Consider the following 22,929-nt stretch of genomic DNA (forward strand, 5'->3'; position numbering starts at 1 on the left):
TACAGTCATTAGGAAAGATCACTCATTTTCATGCAGGAGGCATTTGCTTGAATGCTGAGGAAAAAATGGACCCTCTATATAAAACCCCACCACCTTGTGTATCTTGTTCCTATGAATTAAACTAACCTTACCTGTAGAATGCCAGCTGAAGTGCTACTTGAATGTAGGCATCTGGGCTAATCTTCTGTTTCTTAATGAATTCCTTTCCATAGTGCTCAAACTTGTAGGCTATAAAATCCAGATTTTCCACTGCCCTGGAAAACAAGCAAAAGGCAGTTACTGCTGGGGTGGATGTAAAAATCTCATAGAATTGTTAAAGTTGGAAAAGAACTCTTAGATCATCAAGTCCAACCATTAACCTACTCTACCTTGCTCACCTTTAAACCATATCTGTCTCATTTCTGTTAGCAAATAAAACCCAGAGATCTTTTCCTGCCAGTGCCCTCTTAGAAGTGAGTGGTCTCCTGCTCTCCTGCTCTGCAGACCATCCTGGCCTTTGGTAACCTGCTCCTAGTCAGTAACTTTTATTCATACAGGTTTTACACCAGGCTTGTTACCTGCAGCCATAACTGTAGCACTCAAGTCTCCATTTAAGTAGGACATCTTTTTAAAAACAAGTAAACAAAAAACCAACCCAACAAAAAACCCCCCCAAAAATCCAGCAACCTTAGTGTTTCCTTCCCTGAAGCCTAAGCAAGGATCTCCTTTGTTCTTCACAAATTTCTGACGGATTTACTGGTGTGAGAATTGGGTGCATTTAGGACCCGATGAAGGCCCTAAGCTCCGTGCAAGATTCAATTTAGAGGACTACTACTGTTATTTAAAAACACAAAGGAGTTATTCTGCATTCTGAATGTTCTCACTCATATGTATCTTTATAGCCACTTTGAGGTCTTATCTAATGCAACCACACTGGACATGCTTACAACTGATCATGCAGACCGTGTGTTAATTCTCTACAAAGAGATCACAGGCTTGAATGTTAAGAAAAAATCCTCATTGCTGCTCCCACCCCCAAAGATCATGCAAATCTTTGACAGCCTGGAAACAGAGTCAGAAAAACTAGACTTTGTAGAAGCAATATGAATGTAAACAAATTATGTTCCTAAATTCAAATTGTTCATTCAAACCAGTTGTATTCTACTGTCCTCTATATGTACCCCTATTGCCTTGGCTTCAGATTGAGTCAGCTCAAACCCATAAGACACAAAAACAGAGGACCAGGACTTGCATTGTTTGCATCCTGTGCAAATATGGGCAAGCTGTTTTCCCACTGGTTTTTAGAGTTCCTAATATTTACATGGAAGGAAAACAATGGTAATGCAATTCCTGAATACAGACAAATAGCTCCAGCCCATGAGAGTCCTATCCTGCCCAGAGATGCTAGGTATGTGCAGTTTGGTAAGAAGAGGAGGAGCAGGAAGGCAGGACGCCCCCAAGGAGGGAGCCCATGCAATGTGCTGTGTAGTTCCCAGCTTGCAGTTGTGACTGAGAAAGATGAGGCATCTGTTCTACCTTTGGAGTTTTTCTGCTGCTGATGCCAAATGTGTCTGAATGTCAGGGGAACACTTCCATCTTAGTCTCCGTGGAGCAGGAAGTTCGCTCACTGAATCAGCTCGGACTAATTTCTTGGAACTTTCTTTCCTGTTGGTATGTGAGACAGCAGTCATTAAAGTCATAGGAATAATCCATTTATTAAACACCGCTCTTTTAGCAGCTGAATTACTGCTTTTCAACTGTTTTCTGTGTCTTAGTGCCCCTGTGCACCAGGGGAAATTTGCCACTGGCAGAGGCTTCCCAGGGGCTGGAATGGGCGTAAAATGTACCGAAGGGAACTCACATGTGCCTGAGCAGGTATTCAGCGCACTGCACCATGACGATGCCATCGAAGGGGGAGTGTTCGCACACGGTCCCGCAGAGTCCATCTCTTCCTACCACAAACTAAACAAGGAGAAGAATAGGTGCAACATATACAGGGAATAAATTGTGTTCTGGGTAAGTTATCCATGATGGAAACCTGACAAAGGTGTTATTGTTCCCCTGTGGTTTTCTTATTGCTCATATCAGGAACTTCCTCGCCCTACAGATCAGTGGGTGACTTAGATTTACTGCAGGAGACTTGCTTGTCCTGTGAAAGGTGCTGCACTGAATTCCTTTCATGCTACTGTTTGGGACTGAATCCTGTGAGAATGTAAATATTAGCAATTCCCAATGGAATCTGAAACTTTGATTTAGCATCTGCTTTATGGTACACAAAACCCACCAATGAAAAGACAGGCCAGGGTTCTCCTTCTGCTTTTGAGGACAATAAAACATCTGTATCTGGGAAATCCTTAGGATCCCATTTTATTACAAAGCTCATCCTTATTTGATAGCTTTCTCATAGCTTATTTTGAATATTTTATTTTTAGATGCTTTCTTCATTTCATTTCCCTCTTATTTATCTTCATTCTTAATTTCTTTGTGTACACATGGCCCTGCTGGTCACAACCTGCTGCACTCCAGTTCTGTGATACGCTCATGCAATTTGTAACTTCTGCATCTCATACAAAAGCAGATGTCTAGGCCAATACTGCAGCTTTCCTGTTCTTTTCCTGGGCTTTTCCTCACACTTGTTTTGAAGTGCATTTGGCTGGACTTGCCTCACTTAGCTCTCTCTCGCACATTTGACTCACATCCTGCCTCCCTGCTTTCCATGAGGTTTTCAGAGAGTGGGCATGATGCAAAAAACTCACCTGGACATTTTCTGAACCCTTACTACAGAGGTGAGGAAGAATATAGAGAGAATGGCTTCCTACATGATCTGTGTTTGCATAAAAAGAAATAGGATCTTATTTCCCTAAGAATTTCTCTTCACCTTTGAACTACTTTGGCCTGAATACATCTGGACAGATTAAGCTCTCTCACACTCTACGCAATTTTATTTGCTTTCTGCTGCCTTATGATAGTAGACAAAAAGAAAATGTTGTTTATTCTCATCTGCTTGAAACATCTCAACACTTGACCCTGCAAATAACAGGCTTCTAACTGTTCTAAACACAAGTGATTTGTTCTTCAAAAGAGTCTGCTAATAATGTCATTTGCAGTGACGTTAATCAGGAATGATTACTGAAATGTGTTTGCTCTTGGGTAAGTTGGTGCAAGTGGGAGAATAGATGGGAGACAGAACAGAGAGCACAGCTGAGCTTATGGATCGAGATATTCTGGCCTTGGTCAGGTACAGATTGTGGGATAAGCAACCATAGATATGAAAAGAAGAACTAGAGAAGTACAGCATATACAGCTATGAAGTTTTCTGAAACGATGTGGTTTTGTAAGGCTGCCAAGTAACACATACAGGCTGATTGTGTAACCAGTGGGAAATTCTTGCTTAAGGATGTAACTGCTTGGGGCTGTAACTTCTTGGGGCCACAAAAATATATAAACTGATCCGTGATAACAATAAAGCACCTTTGACTTCTTATTGCCTTGACTTCTCACATCCCTTCTTCAAAGTCCCATCTATCAGTTGTGGCAATTATTTTACAAGTTTCTCTTTTCATGTTGCTGTTCTTAGATATGGCAAGAGCAAAAAGCATTATGCAAGCAATGTATCAGTCAGGGTTTTTTCAATTTTTCATAAGGTGTCAACATTGTTGACAGTTGGAGATTAATACATCACTTCAATCTGGGTCTATTGCAAAGTGTGGAAATAACAGTGCAATGCTTTAAAATATGATGATCAAAATCTGATGGGTAAAAATTCTGGAGAAGGCAATACTTAAAGAAGGTCTCAACAAGGATGCCATTCAATGAGTAAACAGTCTGTTAAGTGAGGATTTAAACACATGCCAAATTATGAGCAGTAGCATTTCTAGGATGTCAGGAAAATGCGTAAGAAGGGGAAACAAAGAAAAATATTGTGCTTTTTTTTTTTCATTCTGGGATACTAGGCCAGCATTTTCATTCCATTTGAATCAGTGTAGAAAAATGCATTGTCTTTTTATATCCAATGTCTACCTACTCATACATCTGAGTATCTGTGTTATCTCAAGGGCAAAGGGCAGCTTTGGAAAAGGTGGAAGTGTCCCTGCTTCCCCTGCTTTGCAGGGGACAGCCTTGCTCACACCAAACTTGCCCAGGCAGATGCTGGCACGACATTCCCCTCTTTCTCCTACCTAAGGGGTCCCCACCATCAGGCAATGTGCAAGTAATGTCACAGTGCTGTAAGGTTTTTACCTGCATAGGTTTGTCATACCAACGATTGGCCCCGTTTTTATGGTAGCCCCCTCCATGCAGCATCTGCAATGCCATGTTTGTGTTGTTGAGTTCCACCCCACTGGGGCTGTCCAGGCACACCAGGCATATGCACCGTTCAATCATGTCTAGAGAGTCGCGGTTGGTGGAGTCTGGGGATAGAAGAGTGAAATGTTCACATCCTCTTACCTCTGAGTACAACACTGTCTGGGGAATGCTCTGCCTTGGAGAGCACTGAAGATCTGACCCTGACCCTGACTCTGCAATGAGCTGGTGTCTGCAGACCTTCTCTCAGCAGCAGATCATCTCAGTGTGAGGGACCATTATACCAAGGCATTAATTCCTGTGTTAACTTTTGTAACTCTGTGTATCTCTCACATGATTCAATAATAACCACTTTCTTTTTCTGCCTTTCATTTCCTTGAAGTAATTATATTACAGAATAGATCTATTTTACTCTTAAAGCCAGCATTGCTTACTTATTTTATAAATAACAGTTACAGAGGACAGGTGAAAAATAGAAAATTTCAGAGCTCACGCTATTGCTGCAATATTCTGCTCTGGAACAGCAGAGCTTAGAGTGTTTTTGTGTTGTTCTCCATGAAAACCCTTTTTAGAAAAAGGAACAGCAGGGTCTACATTGGTTTTGTCTTATTGTATTAAAACCCTCTTGTCTGTCCTGTCTCTGATCATTAGCTTATATTGCCTACATCACTTGAGGAAACATCTGTGGATGAGGTTTTGAGGTTTAGGTTTTGAATATGGTTTTGCCAAAACCATGGGTTGCCATGTTACAGTGCTCTCCTGTCACTACTGTACTGCTGAATAAAATGGGCTTTTCTGGAACTCTTTCTGTTTCTTTTACTGATCCTGACACTCTTATACGGTTGGACTACTGGGGGTATTTTTACCTTGTCCTCAGGGCTTTCCTCCTTGTTTATGGTATATTTATGTGTTTCTCAGTTTCTTTGTCTAACTCAGAAATATTACAAAGCCTCAGGCTTTGTTTGCTTCTGAGGACCAGTTTGAAGCATAGGAAATATCTAATTGTGACCACTTCTTACAGTTCCTCATTGAAAAGATAGAAGTGTGCAACCTATAACAAGAACTTGTTTCATTTAAAAACATAAAAAATAATTAATTGCTGTTATATGGTTGTTAACAAGATCAAAGGAAAAAGGGCTTTCAAGCATCAACATAAAATTCCTTTTGCTCTTAACAGATCAGCTTTCATCCTCTGGTTTTGCTAGATTTTACTGTAAATGTAAACTTGTTTCAGGTTGTTCTCAACAAAAGATATCAATTCAGATTGATTAAAACTTCTTTCAAGTCTAGGCTAAGTTCAACAAATACATGTTCAATTCAGAAAACTATTTTAGCTGAAAGAATGGAAAAATATTTAAAATTAAACAATTATGATTTGCATTTGAAATATGGGGCCATTTCAATATGTGCATGTTTTCAAGGTTTGCAAGTATGTAAAGTGGCTTGATTGTCTGAAAGAGCAGCATTTTTCATAGTAAGAAATAATGCAACTTTCCAGAAGGAGTAACATAGGTTAGTCAAGAGCTAGAAAAAACCCAGACATTTGTTACCATCCAGGTTCATTCTTCAGATGCTGAAAAAGAAACCAAATATGCAAGAAATTAAAAATGTGTCAAATGAAGGAGAAGCAAGTGATAGCAGTGACTGAGAAGGAAGAGGGGGAGCTGTGGCCTTGTGCAGGTTATGGTAAGGTACTGCCTATTGCTGTTTGGTGGCTCCTGCAAGGCAGCATTAGCAGCTGGGGCCCAAGGGACAGAGATGGTCAGTCTGACTTCTTGCAGGCTTCCTGGGGACCTGGGGGAGTGCAGAGTGTGTTGTGTCCCCTTGCCAACAGAAGAGTCCTAGGGAAAGCAGCTGGAGCACCTGCCAGCTCCTAAAAGGCTTGAGCCAAGAGATTGTGTTTGATGGGGAGTGCAGAGAGGTTGCTGCCCAGCAAAACGTGAACACCAGTGTCTCTTGGGAGTGTCTTCAAAAGCATTCAGAAGCTTTATAAGAGAGAAGACACATCCCTGTCCACTTGGCTGTAAAGCTTTTCTAGTGTCTCACACTTGCAGGGCTGACTGTAATTGTGGTATTTTTTTCATTGATCTGGGTGCATCAGTACAAAGGTTGAAAAGATCCTTGTGAATGAAACTTGCCCGGTGTACATCAGCTTCTGGTGCTTGCAGACAGGCATCTTTGAGGAAAAACAGCCCGGATAGTGATTTACAAACTGCTCACAGCTTGCTCAGCATTCTGCTTTCCGCTGTTTGATAGGTATATATATATTTCATTGTGGCTGCTACCACACATCTTTGACAGATATGAAGCCCTTAGTCTGACATATGGCTTCAGGATATCTGGAGTCTAGGTATTAGAGAGAATAAAATTAAGCTATGCCAGAAACAGAGAAGCAGGGGAAAGATGCCTTTACAGAAGGAAACAGACATATCCAGAGGGCTGATGAAACACTGAAAAATTACCATGTGAAGCAGGCAATAAATTGCATGAGAACTCGTGAACCATGACTTGGGACTGAAAATGTCTGCAGGAAGAGCTAAAACAAAAGAGAGTATGACCAAGCCTAAAGCCTGCAAGACATTTCTTCCTTTCTAATGCATAGTTGCATTGAATTAGCCAGCCAACTGTTAGCTAGTTGGGTTTTTAAAAATTTAGTCTTAGAAAGAAAAATATGAGAAAGCAGTTTTGAATCAAATTCAGATGTAGTATGCATGGGACTGTAGCCAGTCACTTCATACAGAATTCACTTCCTGTACTTAGGAAGAGCAAGCTAGTTCCTCAGCCTGAAGGCAGTTACAATGCTGAGTGTGTTTATAAATCAGTGATGGCTGGGTTTATTACAATATCTTGGACATTTTCTCACACAGAAGACCTGTGGTCTACTTGCAGGTCTGTGCAGGCCCATGGATATATTACTCCTTCATAGCCTCTGCAAGGCACTGCACACATTTTCTGTCCCAAAGCATTCTCTCTTGCCCTGCCCAGCACAGACCAGCTGTGGAGTGATCCTTTCACCCACACTGCTTCCCAGGTTCTCTTATTTATTGTTGCAGGAACATTTCACCACCACAGATAAGAAAGGAAAGGGCTGTTAATGATCACATATCCATGTGTAACAGCAATGCATTCACCTATACAGAAGGGTTGTGCTAACATGAATGGTCTGGGAAGGGATTCCTGCTTAGATTAGAGAAGGTTCACATCATGGTGCTATGAGGGTTGCTAGTGCAGAATCTGGTTTTTTTCAGCTGCATAACTGAGTTGTTTGTCTTCTGATTAAAACTAATATTTTGGTAAATGCCAGGCAATTTAAAAACACTGGAGAAGGTTTTGCTAGTTTTTATTGATTTTTCTTTTTGTTTTTCTTTTGGATGATATAGGTTAACAAAGATATTTTTGCTGGAAGTTTCAAGGCATTGGCTGCTATACTTAGTATGGCATGAAAATAAATGATTAGGTGTTCGCCTCAATTTTCATTAAAGTAAGTTATTTTTTTGTCTCCTCCTTTAAAAAGAAATGTTGGGAAGAAGAAGGGAAAGCTTAAAGATGAGACTAATGCTATATAATATTGCAGAAATAATGGCCAGGACTCTCTGTGTGTGTATCTGTACTAAGCTTTATAATCACAGATAAACTTGAATAAGAAAAGGGGAATATTCCTTAGATAATGATAAATTTATTTTGAGATTATTGGCAACTCTTGTATATTCCAGGGCATTAGTAAAACAGCAATATTTTCTGTGGCATTGCTGAACTGGATATAAAGAGATGAGTTAACGTTTGCTTCTGGATGAAAAAGTAAGTACTTATTGCATGTAAAATGGCAAAAAGAGGGCATTTTTATCACTTAGCCTCAGGGTAAAATACATAAGGTGTGCTGTGATGTGATAGAGGTCACTAACCCCACCCTTTGTTTTCATCTGTTTCCAAGTTTGACATTCAAGTCCAGAATCTGAGACAGCTAAATGCTGCCTGTTGGAAAAGAGAGTGAGAGCAGTCTCCAGATAATAACTGGTGCCATCTTTCCTAGATAGTTAAGAGTTGGTTGAATCAGCCCTGGTACCTTCTCCATTGATTGGAGAGAGTACACAACTAGATTGAATAGGTGTTTAACTTGCAGATGCTTTTGTTGGATAAGATCAATAATATCAAATAGCTGCCAAAAGCTAAAAGGATACATCACTCCTATTGGTACAAAATGGATATAAAGAAAGAGACAAATCACAAAATCTGACGTAATGTAATTTATGCAATGAAAAACAAAGAATGGAGTGAGAGTTATTACATGGCATAACACTTAAACATACACAGCCAAAGGGTCAAGCTATTTCTGCTGCTCCCCTGGCAACACGCATCTTATAGGAGTTTCCTACTGCTGGAAAAATTCAGCAGTGGGGTTGCACATTCAGTCCTGTGTTTGCTGTGATGTTTGCTCTCAGCAAAGAAAGGCAGTGATGGTGAGGAGGAAGATGATGAAGAGAAAGCTGGGGTTGCTGCAGCTAACCTTTCATAAGGGTCATCCTGGCCTCTGCCCACTCTGTTCTTCCGTCTGTTGTCAGCAGGCCAATTGGAGGCAGCATTTCCTCTTCATTCTCTGCCATTTTTGCTATCTTTTGTAACTGAGTGAAAAGATCTCCCTCACTGAGACGACGGAAATTAATGACAACATCCAAAACAAAAAACTGCAAAAAAATTACAGAAGTCAGATCAGTCAGAGGTGGTTGGACCCTTTGTGGTCCAACATTTTACTGTCACCTGGGTAGGTGTTGAGATGCTGAAGTCCTGCCTGGAGAGCCAGGCCTGCATGCAATGCACCAGAAAACCTCTGGGGAATGAATGGCCCAGGGCTCACCTCTCCTGTGTTTTAACACCAATGTAAGGCCAGTTGCCATAGGGGACTTATATTGTGTGTTAGACTCAAATAAAATACACAGTGTTGAATAAGCTTTAAAAGCCTTGGAGAGATAAAATCAGACAGTATGTAAGTAATTTTCATGGTATTATTTGTTTAAACATAACCTAGAGAATCTAGAAAATTTCCTGTGCTTCCTGGAAAAGCAGAAAGCACTTCACTGGAAGCTACTTCCTCATTCCAAGAGCACCTACAGGCATGGCTCCAGTACTGCAAATAGTCAAGCTGTGCTATAAGTACTGTGCCCAGGGAACAGAGTCTGCTGCTCTCTGGTAATTACTGGTTGGGGCAGATTCACTCTAACACTTCAGTATTTCTGCCTGCACCTGTGCTGACTTCTTCAAGCATAGCTTAGGGCCCCGACATGGTGTCTATGCCACGCATAGGTGTGATGGTGGTATAGTTGCCATGAACTTGACTGTGCCAATGCTTGACTGTCCATGAGAAGAGCATTTCCAGCAAATGCACTATAATAGGATTCTTTTTTCCTCTGTGGTTTCCTCCCTGTTTATTAAACATTTCTGTTTGAAAGAGAGAGTAAATAAATTCTGCCACATTCCTCCTTTCTGCATCACTGTATTGGAACATAATGTGGGCCAAGGACAAAAATGCTGCAGAAGCATCTTTAGAAATATCAGCTGCAAATGCTTGGTAAGAAGTGAGCTCATACATAGCACACTAATTGCATTTCTGAACAGAGATTAGATTAGGCTCTTCTGGAGTGAATTTAAGCAAATTAAGAAATATAGAAAGGTATGAAAAAACAAAACAAATTTACCTGATTGTTGCAAGCAACAATGATGTGCTCTGGTTCTGGCATTACATTGCTTTTCTGGGCCACAAGGGTATCTTTGGTAAGTCCTGGAAGACGATAGGAAGAAAAGAGTCCATAGTATTGCTTCATGCAGAGAGGGTGGCCAGACAGCTGTCCACGAGAAAAGTCAGTAGGTAAAGCATGGCTGCAGAGAAAGAGAAAAACAAAGCCAGAGGAAAAGAGGGGAGAGAGAAAGGAAAAAAATCTTATCTGTCCTTTGTTCTGTTACAATTAGATCAGGTATAACACAAATTGAATAATAAAATGAGATTACAGTATAAGAGAAATAGATGAATTCCCATACCAAAGTTAAATACATCATTCCTGGCAGCTTCATGCATATTCATTAAGCAATTGCATTATCATCCAGTGGAAATAGAAATGGCAGGTCACAAGCAGCTTTGCAATGTGCGTGGGAAGCCTGACTAGCTGGGACCCTGGAAACCTGGCAGGACAGAAGTCAGCAGAATGGCTGGCAAAGACCAGTACCTCAAAGAAAGGTACTGATGAAATTCCCAGCAAATCACAGCAGTCATGTCCTGTGCTCACTGGTTAGAGTGTGTGTGAGAGGGCCTTGCTTGACAAACAGGAATGACTTGGACAATACAGCGGGAATTTCTGTTTTCTGCAGGTCCTCACTTTTGTGCTAATTTGCACTTGGACCCGTGGAGTGATATGTGCTGAAAACCTATTATTTTTTTGTTTGGAAGGTAGGTAAAACCAGCATCTCTTTAAAAGCTTCTTTAGTGGCCAGGGGAAAAAAAAAATTATCACAGTCACAAATATGATTATGGATTGTAAAATACCCCACTGACACTGCAGCAGGAAATAATGGTTCTGCTGGTCAGGAGAGAGGCTGCAGAGATCACGGGAGGAAGAAAATCTTACAGTGCAGAGATTTTCCTTCTGCAAGAGGACTAAGCTTCCAACTTGTCAGACAGGGGCAGGGATAAAAAAGCAGGCAAGGAGGTTTACTCTCATGCAGCTTATGAGGGGTAATATTTTATGCTTATGAAGGGTAATAATTTATCTTGGTTAACCATGCCTTTAGAACCATTGTAGTACTAAACCAGGGATATTAGTTTCAGTTCCCAACTCTCAAATTCTCGGTATCACTTATTTCCTTGTACAGGTGTATAATACATACATGATTTGAAGAATCAGGTATTTCCTCTGTGGTTTTACTCAGAAAGTAACAAGAGCATAAGTAGCTTATTTTTATTAGCTACTGAGCCAGCCTTTCTGTGGTGAGACTCCCCTCCCCTGCTAGAACGTGTTGTTTCTCTGGGTGCGAGGGAGGTGGGACTGTGTTGTTGTAAGTGGAGAGTGCCAGGAAAGGTGTGCAGGCTGTGTAACCACAGTGCTGCTGCCCTTTGGGTGTGGGGAGCACAAGCTTCCTCTTGTGTTCTCAGTAACTCACGCAAATTGTCTGTGCCCTTTTGGGCTGCACTGTGCCTGCCAGAGTGATGACTGCCAGCCATCAAAAAGGATCTTTCTTCAATCTGTTACACTGCAGGAATACAGCAGAAAGGGCATAAAAATTGCTGAAGCACTTGCCCTGAAGCATGCTGGAGCCCCAGCCCTTCCCCATGGTGGAGAGGTGCAATAGCCCAGCTTTGTACTGAGAGCTGCCTTGAATCAGAAGCCCTGTGGATACTCAAGCTCTCCTTCCAAGCCACTTACGTGTCCAGTAAAGCTTTGTAGTCTTGCACTCCTGAAATGAGATTGGCAGCAAACCTGCAAGTAGCAGAGAGAAGTGACATCAGCCTTTTGTCATTTGGCAACACTGGGCTGTTTCTGGGAGACAGAGGAAAGCCTGAATGATTGATGACACGGCATAAGGAGAGAAAGTCTTCTGGCTTGGCAAGAAGAGATCCCTGCCCCCACCCAAAACCTAAATTAATTCATGTCAAGAGAAATATGAAATCCTAGAGACAGTCCCTTCAAATGGTTAAACAGACTACCACAGGAGGAAGCCTGAAAGTGCTTATTTAGAGAATGGGAGCAGAGACGGAATATTTAATAGAATCCTCACATGGGTTTCAATATCAATACTCATAACCTGTCCAGTATTAGAGTACTTCCTGTCCTAAGCAGATATCCTTTTTGCAGAGCTGTGGACAGGTGTATTTTTCCCTGACATTGTCCATTTGCACTGTGTCAGAATGGGAGGCTCTGAGAAAAATATTTCCTTGTTAAAGCATGTGCATTAGAAAATGCAAAGTGTGGGTTTTTTGAAAGCTGTGCGCACAATAAATTGAGTCAATAATGAATGGAAGCATTTATAGTTAAGTTTAAAGTAAAGTAAAAAGATACATTAGCTGTCTATGCAAAATGTTAAAATAATGCATATTTGTTTCAAGGTTCTGGCTGTTTTATAATAGCATAAATTCACATGCAGTTAATTATTTCAGTAATGAGCAGCTAGAGAGTGCTAAAAGCAAAGAGGAAAATTGCACTATATGAAGGTAGATTTTTACTGTTTTACAAGGAAGAATGTTTTGGCAATGGCTGAAGAATGGAATCCTGTTTTAAGGGTGTCTGGAGAGGTATATTCTGTGCTTGGCTACATGCTTACCTTCTCACTTTTTAAATGATAGTAAGAGCCCACAACAGCTCAAAGTAGAAAGATCATTTCAGAGCTGGGACTGATGGGCCTGAAGGAAGCAGTGTTCTTGGGGAAGAATGATTTCTGAATTCTTATTCTTAGATCCCCTGTGTTTTTGGTGCCCTTTTGTGCATCTGAGAGGGACAATTTAATGCCAGCGTGGCCTTTTCAGTTTTCAGGGTGGCTACGAGTCATAGTGAAGCCATGTTAAAGATTATTTCCCTTGAAACTGTGTGTCAGAAATGAGTAGTTTTTTTTTTTTTTTTCATCACGAAGTGGTTTACTTGAATCACGAACAGTAAAAAGCTTTGTAAATATTCCTTAAAAATATAAATCCCTTGGCATTTTTTTCATGCAATGAATGTAATACTAATGACATCTTTCTTTCTGAATATCAGTATGAGTTACACCAGAAGCACTGCCCTCAGTCAGCCGGCCTCGTAGGATATCACTTTAATGGCTACAGCCCTTATTTTTTAATGAAAGTTGATTGTCTTTTTGCAAAAGCTGTACATTTAAAATACCCTTTCATTTAGCAAAAGCTGCAAAGTCGTAATACATTACCTCAGCTGGTCATTTGCATCCTTGAAATGCTGACGAGCAAAGATAATTGCAGGGCTGGAATTGACTGGAAGAGCCAGGCGGTTGTTGAGGTACATGTCATCCAGCCAGTAGTTAAACACCTGAGGGAAGGGGACACAATGTCTTAAAGCTGCCAACAGCACACAGAAAAGCAGTCTGGGGTGAGGGGACAGTGCCTGGTGCTCCTGGTGTCAGCCACGGGCTCTGATTAATGGAGCTGCTGAGCATTTTCAGTCTGGGCTCTGTGACCTCAGCTCAGCAGAAGTCAGCCACAATTCCATAATCCTGTTTCTCAATCAATGGCAATTTACAGCATGTTCCATTAAAAACTACATAAGCTCCAGATTGTGGTGCTTTGGGTATTTTTTTGTTTGCTTCTCTCTACAGCATGTTTGAATACAACATGTTAACTCTTGCACAGCAATTAGAATATGTTTAAGAGAGGGACAGGGTTTTACCAGCGATGGCTTTTCTCAGGGGGGTCTCAAATATTTGTGAATGATGCCAAGATGCTCCATTGCTTAGCATCAGATATTGTCCTGTAGCAAGACAGAGCAGGAGAAGAATTTCCCAAGCCTAATGGTTCAGTCCTGCAGAGAGTGGCACGTGGATAGGGCCCCTGGAGAATTCCCTTTGTGTCCACTGACACAAATGCAGATTGCTGATTCTTGACCCAGACAGACACACATTAAATTTCTAACCATTTTTATTGAAATCACATATGAACAGTAACTGCATTCCTTTCTGTCTGAGCAGAGATTGAAGAATCATTATTTGGAAAATGGAGGCTTTCATAAAAAGATCAAATGGCCTTTCTTAGAGGGCAGGCTTTGCATATGGTAACTATAAACAACAACAAAATTATGCAAAAATAATTACAAATGCATGCATCAGTTGAAAAAGTTTTCCTCTGAGATATTTTATTGCTGTTAGAACAGATGCTTCCCCCACAGTCTCTGGAGTCTTTGGGGAACATGCTAGAGATATACTCCTGGCAAGTTAAATTCCAAGTAAAACCATTTCTAATTTACCTTACGAATCAGGTATTTATTTTAATAGCCAGTATTTAAAACTGTCACAATTTCAGAAAGTGCTTTTGCATCCTTCCTCTGTAATTTTCATGCTATAAGTGTTCAAATGAGCAGTTGTCTTCTGGAATATCATTTCTTATCAGGAATGCTTTTTAAATGCTGGTTAGTTTAGCCACCATGAAGTTCTGTGATCACAACATGAAAATAAGATTGGGCAGCATTTTGTTCACAAATTAAGCACTGCTTTTAAAATGAAAGCACTGACAGCACTGTAGTCTTTTCTCCCTAACTGTAGCCGCAATTTGATGGAGTTTTTTGTGTGTCACACAAAAGGGAGAACCACAATTCACTGACATCAGTAACAAGCCTGTAGGGTTTCACTGAATCCATAGAATAATTTTCCTTGTGGGAATGGAAGGACTTCAATAAAACTCTAATTTTCAACTGCCATATTCTAACACAGTTGATAAGGGCAGGATGAACTGTGACTTTGTGGAATGGTAAAATCTACTTTAGCTGTGGCTTACCTAATTTGCCTGCCTTGGGAAGCAGAAAGCTGAACTTTTGTAAAGGCAAAGATCTCAGCATGGTCTGTGTGATAGATGTACATGAATATACATGTATGTGCATATTTGGCAAAGTAACTCCACTGGTATAGCATGACAATGAATGGCAAATAATAGTTCAATTTTAAAAGACTAATTCCTATAATGAAGTATTCCATTCCAGAATAATTGGAGTGGATCAGAACTTTGTGTAGATGGCTGTGACATGGATTTTGATGTAATTTTAAAAATCTAGCCTATTACATCTGAAATATTCCTTTGTCAGAATGACCCCTGTTTGCATTGACCTGCTGAAAGAAAACAGTGATTGCACAGAGAACATCAGAAAGAACTTGTAAATATGCATCATCAAACACAGCGATTTTTTTTTCTACTACATTTGCTTACCCAGTTTATTGTCTTTTCACTTCTTTCCTCAAGCATTTGCTGCAAGGATTCCCCCAGGCCTCCTGCAATTCCAAATTTCTCCACAATGGCCTTGGTCTTTTTAAATTGCTCCTCTGGCACCAAGTGTTTCATGCACTGTAGGTACATGTGTAAGGTCTGTTGCAGTGGTGGAACTGGAAGTTTTGGCACTTCCTAGTCATTAAAAATAAATATATATTGGTGAGTAATTCTACTTGTTTCCAATCTGTCCTCTTTTGTTTTCTTAGTTTTTTTCTTTTGTTGCTGATTAATAGGTTACATCCCTTTTAAAATGAATTTATTCTGTTTTAGCAGTCGAGAGGCCTGACTACTACAAATGTATTGTTTGTAGGCTTTCAAATGGTTAGAGCAGTGGACGGACTACTGGAAAATTTTCAAGGACACTGTTCCTTGGTAAAAATTCAAGAAATCCTAGGACAAAGAGGCATGGTGCAAGCAAATACCCTGCTAAGCTCTAGGAAATCTGCAAATACATTAAAAAATAATGAAATAATATCTTAGTGTATTTCATTAGTAAAGTTGTGATTAGCTTTTGGTTAGTAAAACCATGGGTTAATACTTATCTGGTTGGTAATATGAATGGTAATACAATGATAGAAGTAGAAAACATGCAGGTCTACCTGTTTATTAGTACTGATTACATACAGTCCTCAATAAGCTTGTACTTTGCCAAACCTCTCCTGTCAGTCAGTCTGGAGCCCCCCTGGAAGGCTTGATAAAATGTTTCCGTTTACACTTCCTTTATCCTTACCCTGTTTGGAGCAATAGTATCAGGGAAGAAAAGAGCTCCATGCTGTCCATGCAAGTAAGTTTCCTTTGGTTTTAAATGTAGAATTAACCAAGTGAAGTGTAATTAGTCATTTAAAAGCCAGGGCAATTATTGGGACACACAAGACTTTAGACCTGGTTAGCATAAGAGATGTGATCATCAGGATGCCCTGGCAAGAACAAACAGAACTTTGAGGATTAAATCAAGACTAACTGAAGACTAACTGAATCAAGACTGACTAATGAAGACCAACTGAATCAAGACTTATCGAAAAAGAAAATTACATCAAGACTTCTGCAAGTAAGAGATGTTGTGAAATATATCAGTTTGTTTATGCGATGATTAACCCAATCATTGTGGTAAAAAATTACTAGCCAGAGAGTAGTATATAAGCATATGTAGTCCACAATCAATTTGGATTCTGACCAGGTTCCAGTCTCCCTGTCTCTCTCCATTGCCGATAATTGGTGCTCTGGGTGAGGAGAAGGAACAGCCTGTCTGGCTGCAATCGGTGAGCCCCTGGAACTGATCGTGATGATGAGAGAACCGCGTTTGGGCCGAGCTGCCTTGCCGAGAGAAGCCTTAGAGTGTATCACAGATGCAGATCATTTGGCATTTCTTAAGGTTCCTGATGTGAAAACCCCTGAACAGTCCTTCATAAATATCAAACAAGGTCCACAAGAGCCCTGTGTGCAGTTTGTGGACAGATTAAAACAAACACTGGAGCAAGAGAAGAAAGAGAAGTTATGAAGCAAGAGAAGTTGTATTCCTTGAATTGGCCATAGAAAATGCCAATGAGGATTGTAATCACCTTTTGAAATCTTTGCCTTCTGAACCTGAGCCCACTTTACTCCAAAAGATACAAGCGTGCAACCACCTGGGAACAGTACAACACAGCACGGCAACCATCTGTCAAGTCATGGGGCAAGGCATAGCGGATGCTTTTGGTGCCCTGAAATTAACCCCTGGAAAGCAGCTGGTCTGTTTTGGCTGTGGGGAGTCTGGACACATTAAAAGAGACTGCCAACAAGCACAGAAACCCAAACCCCCAGGTATATGCCCTTGCTGTTGGAAAGGCCCTAACTTTGCTAGTCTATGCTGCTCTAAGTTTCACCAGAATGGCCAGCCTTCACAGGGAGACTCATCTTGGAGTGTGGAGCAGCACTGCACGATGACACAAATCCCACAGCTGACACAGCAACCAGAAGCAACTGCCAACTTCAACCAGCCCTGCCCCTGCCCACCGGACAAGTGTCACTGACCTATGTGCAGCCACCCCAGGCAGCACAGGACTGGACATATCAAACAATATCACAGTTACATTAGTCGATTCATCTGTTCATTTGCTTCCCACAGGAATTTTTGGACTACTGGGACAGCGTATGCGCGCTTTGATCATAGGCAGATCATCCACCCCACCTGGATAACAGGATTGTTTGTTCTCCCTGGGGTTATTGGCTCTGACTCAGTTGGGAAAATTAAGATCATGGCTTGAACCTCCCAGCTGCCCTGTGTGGTCCTGGCTGGGAGCCATATGCCCCAACTCGTACTTTTTCTGGTCACACCCCTACCTACACCACTGATAGCTGAACCAGAGGGGAGGGGGGGTTTGGTTCCACAGGGGCAACACAGATCTTTTGGACACAACATATCACATCTCAGTGTCCCACATGCCAAGGCAAAGTGACTCCAAAAGGCAAGGATGTAATTTTAACAGGACTCCTTGATACTGGAGCAGATGTGACTTATCTCAAAAAGGCAATGGTCCAGTGATTGGCCATTACTGTCTGTGCCTCGAGTGCCCTCGTGGGTGGGGAATAGTCAAAGCTTGCAAAGACAACACTTGGTGCACTTTACAGGGCCTGATGGGCAGATTGCCACAGTTAAACCTTTTGTGCTATCTGTCCCCTGGTTTTGTGGGGGAGGGATGTGTTGACACAGTGGGGAACTTTTATGCATTCAGATTTTGTATAGAGTCATTGGGACCTTCAACACCCCCCTACAATGGTCCCTGGCTGAAGTGCTCCAGATGCTTTCAAGCATTGGATGGAGCTGGCCAGCTATCAAAGGTGACACTTGATACAGACCTAAAGCCCTGAGGGACACCTCACCTTAGTCAAACCAGTTATATTTCCAGTTACTTGCCTTTTTAACAACATATTTTCTTGTTAATTTTTCAGGACAGCTATTTAGTATTATATAACTAAAGTTTTTATTGTTTTAGCCTTCAATGTTTATATCCCATTACCTTTTTAAAGCCAAACTTAAATCTATCATACAAGCAATCTTCAAAAGCTGCTGCAGGGGGTGCGGCCCCCCTGCCTGGCACAAGCCAGCACGGTGTAACCAGCACAGCATGCTGAAATTATAGCACATCAAAATACCAACTCATGCTACATACTATCCCAACTCTGTTAACATTTACCTTCTAGTTTTAGTAACTTGTGATTTGTGACTTTTAAAAGGATTGCTACTAGAAAAATTCAAAGGTGTTTGTGTGAAAATGGTGTCGTCCTACGTATTAATAACATAGCAAAACTGCATAGTTCACTGAGAGTATTAGATAAGTCGTAAATTTAAGATTCTTTAGATCACATTCAAGACAAACTTTGAACTTTATTTGTAGTAGTTATTTGAGACTTAACTGGAACTAGTATATAAAACTCCACTGTCAGCTTTATTAAGTGCTTGCTTTTTACTCCATAGTTTCAATGAGGTAATTTTATTGTAAATTTTTCAGAACATGTTATTTACCTTGATGTTTAACTGTTCTATGACAAATTTTCAGTACCTTTTTTATAATAATAGAGTTTAAATAAGTTAATTCTTGTTAAGATTAATTTTTGTTTAGTCTCAGTGATGTTAACTTTAAGTTCTTTTAAGTATATTTTTGTTCTATTTTACTGAAGTTAATTTTAGTGGTTGATTTTAAATTTTGTTGAAGTATACCTGTTTAAATTATAAGATATAATTCCTTCACTATACAAGTGAATAACATAAAGCCTAAATGAATTTTGTCAAAATTTGCTAATTTAAATTACAAGATGCACCTATTTTGTTACAGAAATAAGAACAATTTTTGCTATTTTATTTTTATAAGTAGTACTGAAGAATGAGTAACAATTTCATATTATGACTGCTATCAGTTGTGATCTGTTTAATACTTTTTGTTCTGTTTTACCGCTATTTAGCTAAGATAGAATGACAAAGCCAGCTGATTTACAAACCTTCACATATTGTTGTATAGCTATTTATAAGACATATATTATTTTTCTAACTATGATTACTAAGAGGTTTTTAAAACATATTAAAGAGACTCTTCCAGTTAAAGCCTGGACCCTGGCCAAGTCCTCGCCTTAACTAGTAGAGAAATATACTAATAAAACGAAGTGTTTTCTACATCAAAACTATACTCAAATCATTCTGACTTGCCAAATTTGGATCTATAATGGCTAAACCTCCTTTTAAAGTGAACTTGAAAGGCTTACCCTTCAAGCCCTCACTTTAAAATCACTTTGAAAATGAAGCTTGCAAATTACTACACAGTCTAAGTAATAGTACAATATTGAAGAAATTGATTGTGCATTATTTTAAATCACCATTCCATTTTTCATGTGCTGCTAATTGTATATATTAACTGATTTATTTTTACTTAGTATAAGCTTATTGTTTTTACTTCTATGTTTATTGTTTTACTTTTATGTTGCTTTCATAATGAGAAACACACACGCTATTAAAAACCAAAAAAATTAGGGGGGGATATATCTCCTCCAGAACTTTACACTAATATTTACACAAAAAAAATTTAAAGCAAATCCAATCAAATCAAATTTGATGCTTTACCCTCCTGAAGTACCCTTGGAACCCCAAGAATTAGAGCCCCTGGGTTCTGTGAAGATGGATTTTTTGTGTTCATTTTAAATACATAGAAAAATCAGCCTAAAACTTTTAAAATGTTTCTCCCTATCACCCTGTGTTTAAGAATCAAACCTTTTGGTGCAATTACACTTCTTGCAATCTTTCTAAATCCAGTAATGCCCTCCCTGTGGCTGTCATCAGGAATGTTTTTAGTTTATAAAGATCAAGCCTGAACCTTTAGTGGCTAAGGCTTTTAGCTAAAAGATTCTTTTTAAGATGGGTATGTATGTGATGATTTTCATAGTAATTGTATTAATCACGATATCTTGTTTCAGTGTTTGCAGAGATTAATTAATAAGGCCATTAAAGGAGTGGTTTTTGTTGAAAAGAGAAGAGGGAGATATTGGGACAGACAAGACAGATGATGGACTTTGGACCTGGTTAGCATAAGAGATGTGATCATCAGGATGCCTTGGCAAGAACAGAACTTTGAGGATTAAATCAAGACTAGCTGAAGATTAAATCAAGACCTACTGGAAAACAAAAGTACATCAAGACTTCTGCAAGTAAGAGATGTTGTAAAATTTATAAGTTGGTTTATGTGATGATTAACCCAATCATTGTGGTAAAAAATTACTAGCCTTCCTAGAATAGTATATAAGCATATGTAGTCCACAATCAATTTGGATTCTGACCAGTTATCAGTCTCCCTGTCTCTCTCCATCGTCAATAAGCAATTATTGGGGCAGTGGGAAAACAAAGCAAGGAGGTAATTCATGAAAGACTGGGAAGTTGCAAGAGGCTGTGATGCTTTAAGTGTGGTTCCTCAGGGAGGGTGCTGTGTCACCTAGTTGAGAAATGGTCATCTAATGCAGCTATGCTTGTCCATTAGTGATTAGTGTAGGCCATAAACTTTTGGAGGCTTTGTTTCTCTAATTTGATTTTTGCCCATCTCCTAAAGTAGGCAAATTCAGATTTTTTTGCTAGTTCTTGCTGTAATGGACACTCATTTTAGTAGGACTGCAGTGTGATTTTTGGGTGGAAGAAAGGATTAGCAGTTACCTGTCCCACCTGCTGCTCAGAGTTAGTCCAGTGCATGCAGGGAGGGAGGGTGTGGAGGAAGTGCTCTGAACAGCTGGCAGGGACTGGGTGTCCTCTGAGGTCAAGTACCAGCTCTGCCTTTTGACATCCACAGTAAAGTCAGTGCTGCATTATGTTCCCTATCTAGAAACCAAAGATTTTAGATACTCATGAAAACTGTCATAGAATTATGTGTTATTAATGGAAATGCAAATCCAATTTAGCCTACAATACACCCAGAAATAAAAGAATGGCAATTCTACAGTTTCAAGCTATGTTTAGTCAAGACATATTTCTTCTGTCATTGATTTCTTGGTCATTGGAAACGGATGTGCTAACTAGTATTTCTTTTTGATACCTGGCTTTGGCCCTATCTTTCTGGGTAAGGTTCCTGTGCAGTTCATGACTCTGCTTAGGAAAAAAACCCTGGAGGCTGACTATTGACAGGCATAGACACTAGCACCTTCTAAACCAATCTGAAAATGAATCATATATGATAGTTTGATAGTGCTGTACTAGCATGAATAATTTCATGCCATCTCTGACTTTGTGGTATAAAAATATTTGTTGTATAATAATATTTAATTTACTGTAATTCTTCAGAGGATGTTAGGAGAAAGAGTTTATTTGGATATGAGAAACACTGTTGTTAGATCAAGGTTTCTGGCTCTAAACTGTTGCAGGATAACTGGTGTTCCCTGAAATGAAGAAACTGGCTCTAGAACAGAGCTCGGGTTACAATTATGATATTAATTTACAGAATTAAAAGTTATTAAGTCATCTTCTTTTTTTTTTCCTTTTTGTTTTCCCAGAAAGAGTTACTTACTCTTTCATCTTTACTGCATGTATCTTTCCCGTTCTTCTGCATGTTTTTTTCTAGGTCAGGCATTCCTGCATTTCTTTTGGTATCTTTCGTTGAGGGCAGAAATTGAAGTCACTTGGGGGCACTTATGGAGCCTGATGCCTCAGTTCTGGAAATAGAAAAGATTTAAAGTCCTGTCAGTACCCATTATTTATAACCAAAATGTATGAGGGGAGTATTCCCTGCGCAAACACACACAGTAGCTTCAGAATGCAAACCTGAAGAGAAATATAAGTACAACATTCAAAGTAGCTAAACTGAGCCCTGTGGAGATTGCTCTGACATTCTGTTTGTCTCATTTTGCTATAAATTTATTTTTTCAGAACTATCTAATGCTCATAAAAGGTCCCTTCTCAGCATGGTTTACTTTGTCACTGTAATTTACTTTGCAATTTATTGTGGCATAATCTGCATGCTTTGTATTACTGTTATATGTTAGCTGGAGGAAAGAGGGGACTTTTCTTTGAATGTACTTAGGTTGACACAGGTAATAGTAATGTTGCAGTTTTCTACATTAGAATCTTATATTTCCTCCCCTTACCACTTTGTATGAAAGCACCACAGCCTTTAAATGTATTTTTCATGGCATTGCTCCATGGGTATAGCGAGGTGCCGAGCTAGAAGATGTAAAAAGGAGCTTGATGGAGATGTGCCTTTTCCCTCTGCAGCCTAGAATCTCCGAGGGTACCAGTGCTTTGGGGCATAGGTGAGGGCTGGGGGACCCTGTGAGCCTGCCTGTGAAGGCTGTGGGAGGACTGACAGGAGTGCTTTACCCTGGGTTTGAGCTATTTCGTAGAGCAGTCTTTCAAATACCACATACCTATCCAGGGAGATGGCTTAACCTGCTGAAAGTCACAGAAGTAATCTGTGACAGAGCAAGTACTTCCACTAGTGTCTCTCTGGTACTGTGCTTATCCTGGTATTCACTTCTAAAGATGCCTCTTCTCTCCTTTTCTGTGCAGGAATAAGCTATCTGAGAAGCATATTTCTTCTGATATACTAGGGACCACACCAAGTAATTGTCCTTTAATTATGACAGTACAAAAGTACAGCCAAAGCAGAGGGAATTTTTTGTGTTCAGTTAGGTCTTGATGGATTAGAGGTTTTTTTGGGTTTTTTTTAATTACTTTGGACTGTGTG

At 39.9% G+C, this 22,929-nt stretch overlaps 1 protein-coding gene across 1 annotated transcript in view; it reads right to left on the reverse strand.

The window, feature by feature from the left end:
• The window catches only part of CHAT (choline O-acetyltransferase), a 38,546-nt gene that overhangs the window by 13,609 nt on the left and 2,008 nt on the right, over positions 1-22,929 (reverse strand). Inside the window, exons 2-11 of the mRNA XM_059851228.1 lie at positions 21,754-21,898; positions 15,182-15,373; positions 13,180-13,298; positions 11,691-11,744; positions 9,972-10,152; positions 8,786-8,963; positions 4,219-4,388; positions 1,841-1,941; positions 1,516-1,644; positions 132-254 (exon numbers count right to left, since the gene is read on the reverse strand). Coding sequence (XP_059707211.1) covers positions 132-254; positions 1,516-1,644; positions 1,841-1,941; positions 4,219-4,388; positions 8,786-8,963; positions 9,972-10,152; positions 11,691-11,744; positions 13,180-13,298; positions 15,182-15,373; positions 21,754-21,816 — 1,310 coding nt within the window. The 5' untranslated portion in view covers positions 21,817-21,898. The remainder of the gene's footprint in view (positions 1-131; positions 255-1,515; positions 1,645-1,840; positions 1,942-4,218; positions 4,389-8,785; positions 8,964-9,971; positions 10,153-11,690; positions 11,745-13,179; positions 13,299-15,181; positions 15,374-21,753; positions 21,899-22,929) is intronic.

This window comes from Haemorhous mexicanus, chromosome 7 (assembly GCF_027477595.1).
Source record: "Haemorhous mexicanus isolate bHaeMex1 chromosome 7, bHaeMex1.pri, whole genome shotgun sequence".
Taxonomy (NCBI): Eukaryota; Metazoa; Chordata; class Aves; order Passeriformes; family Fringillidae; genus Haemorhous; species Haemorhous mexicanus.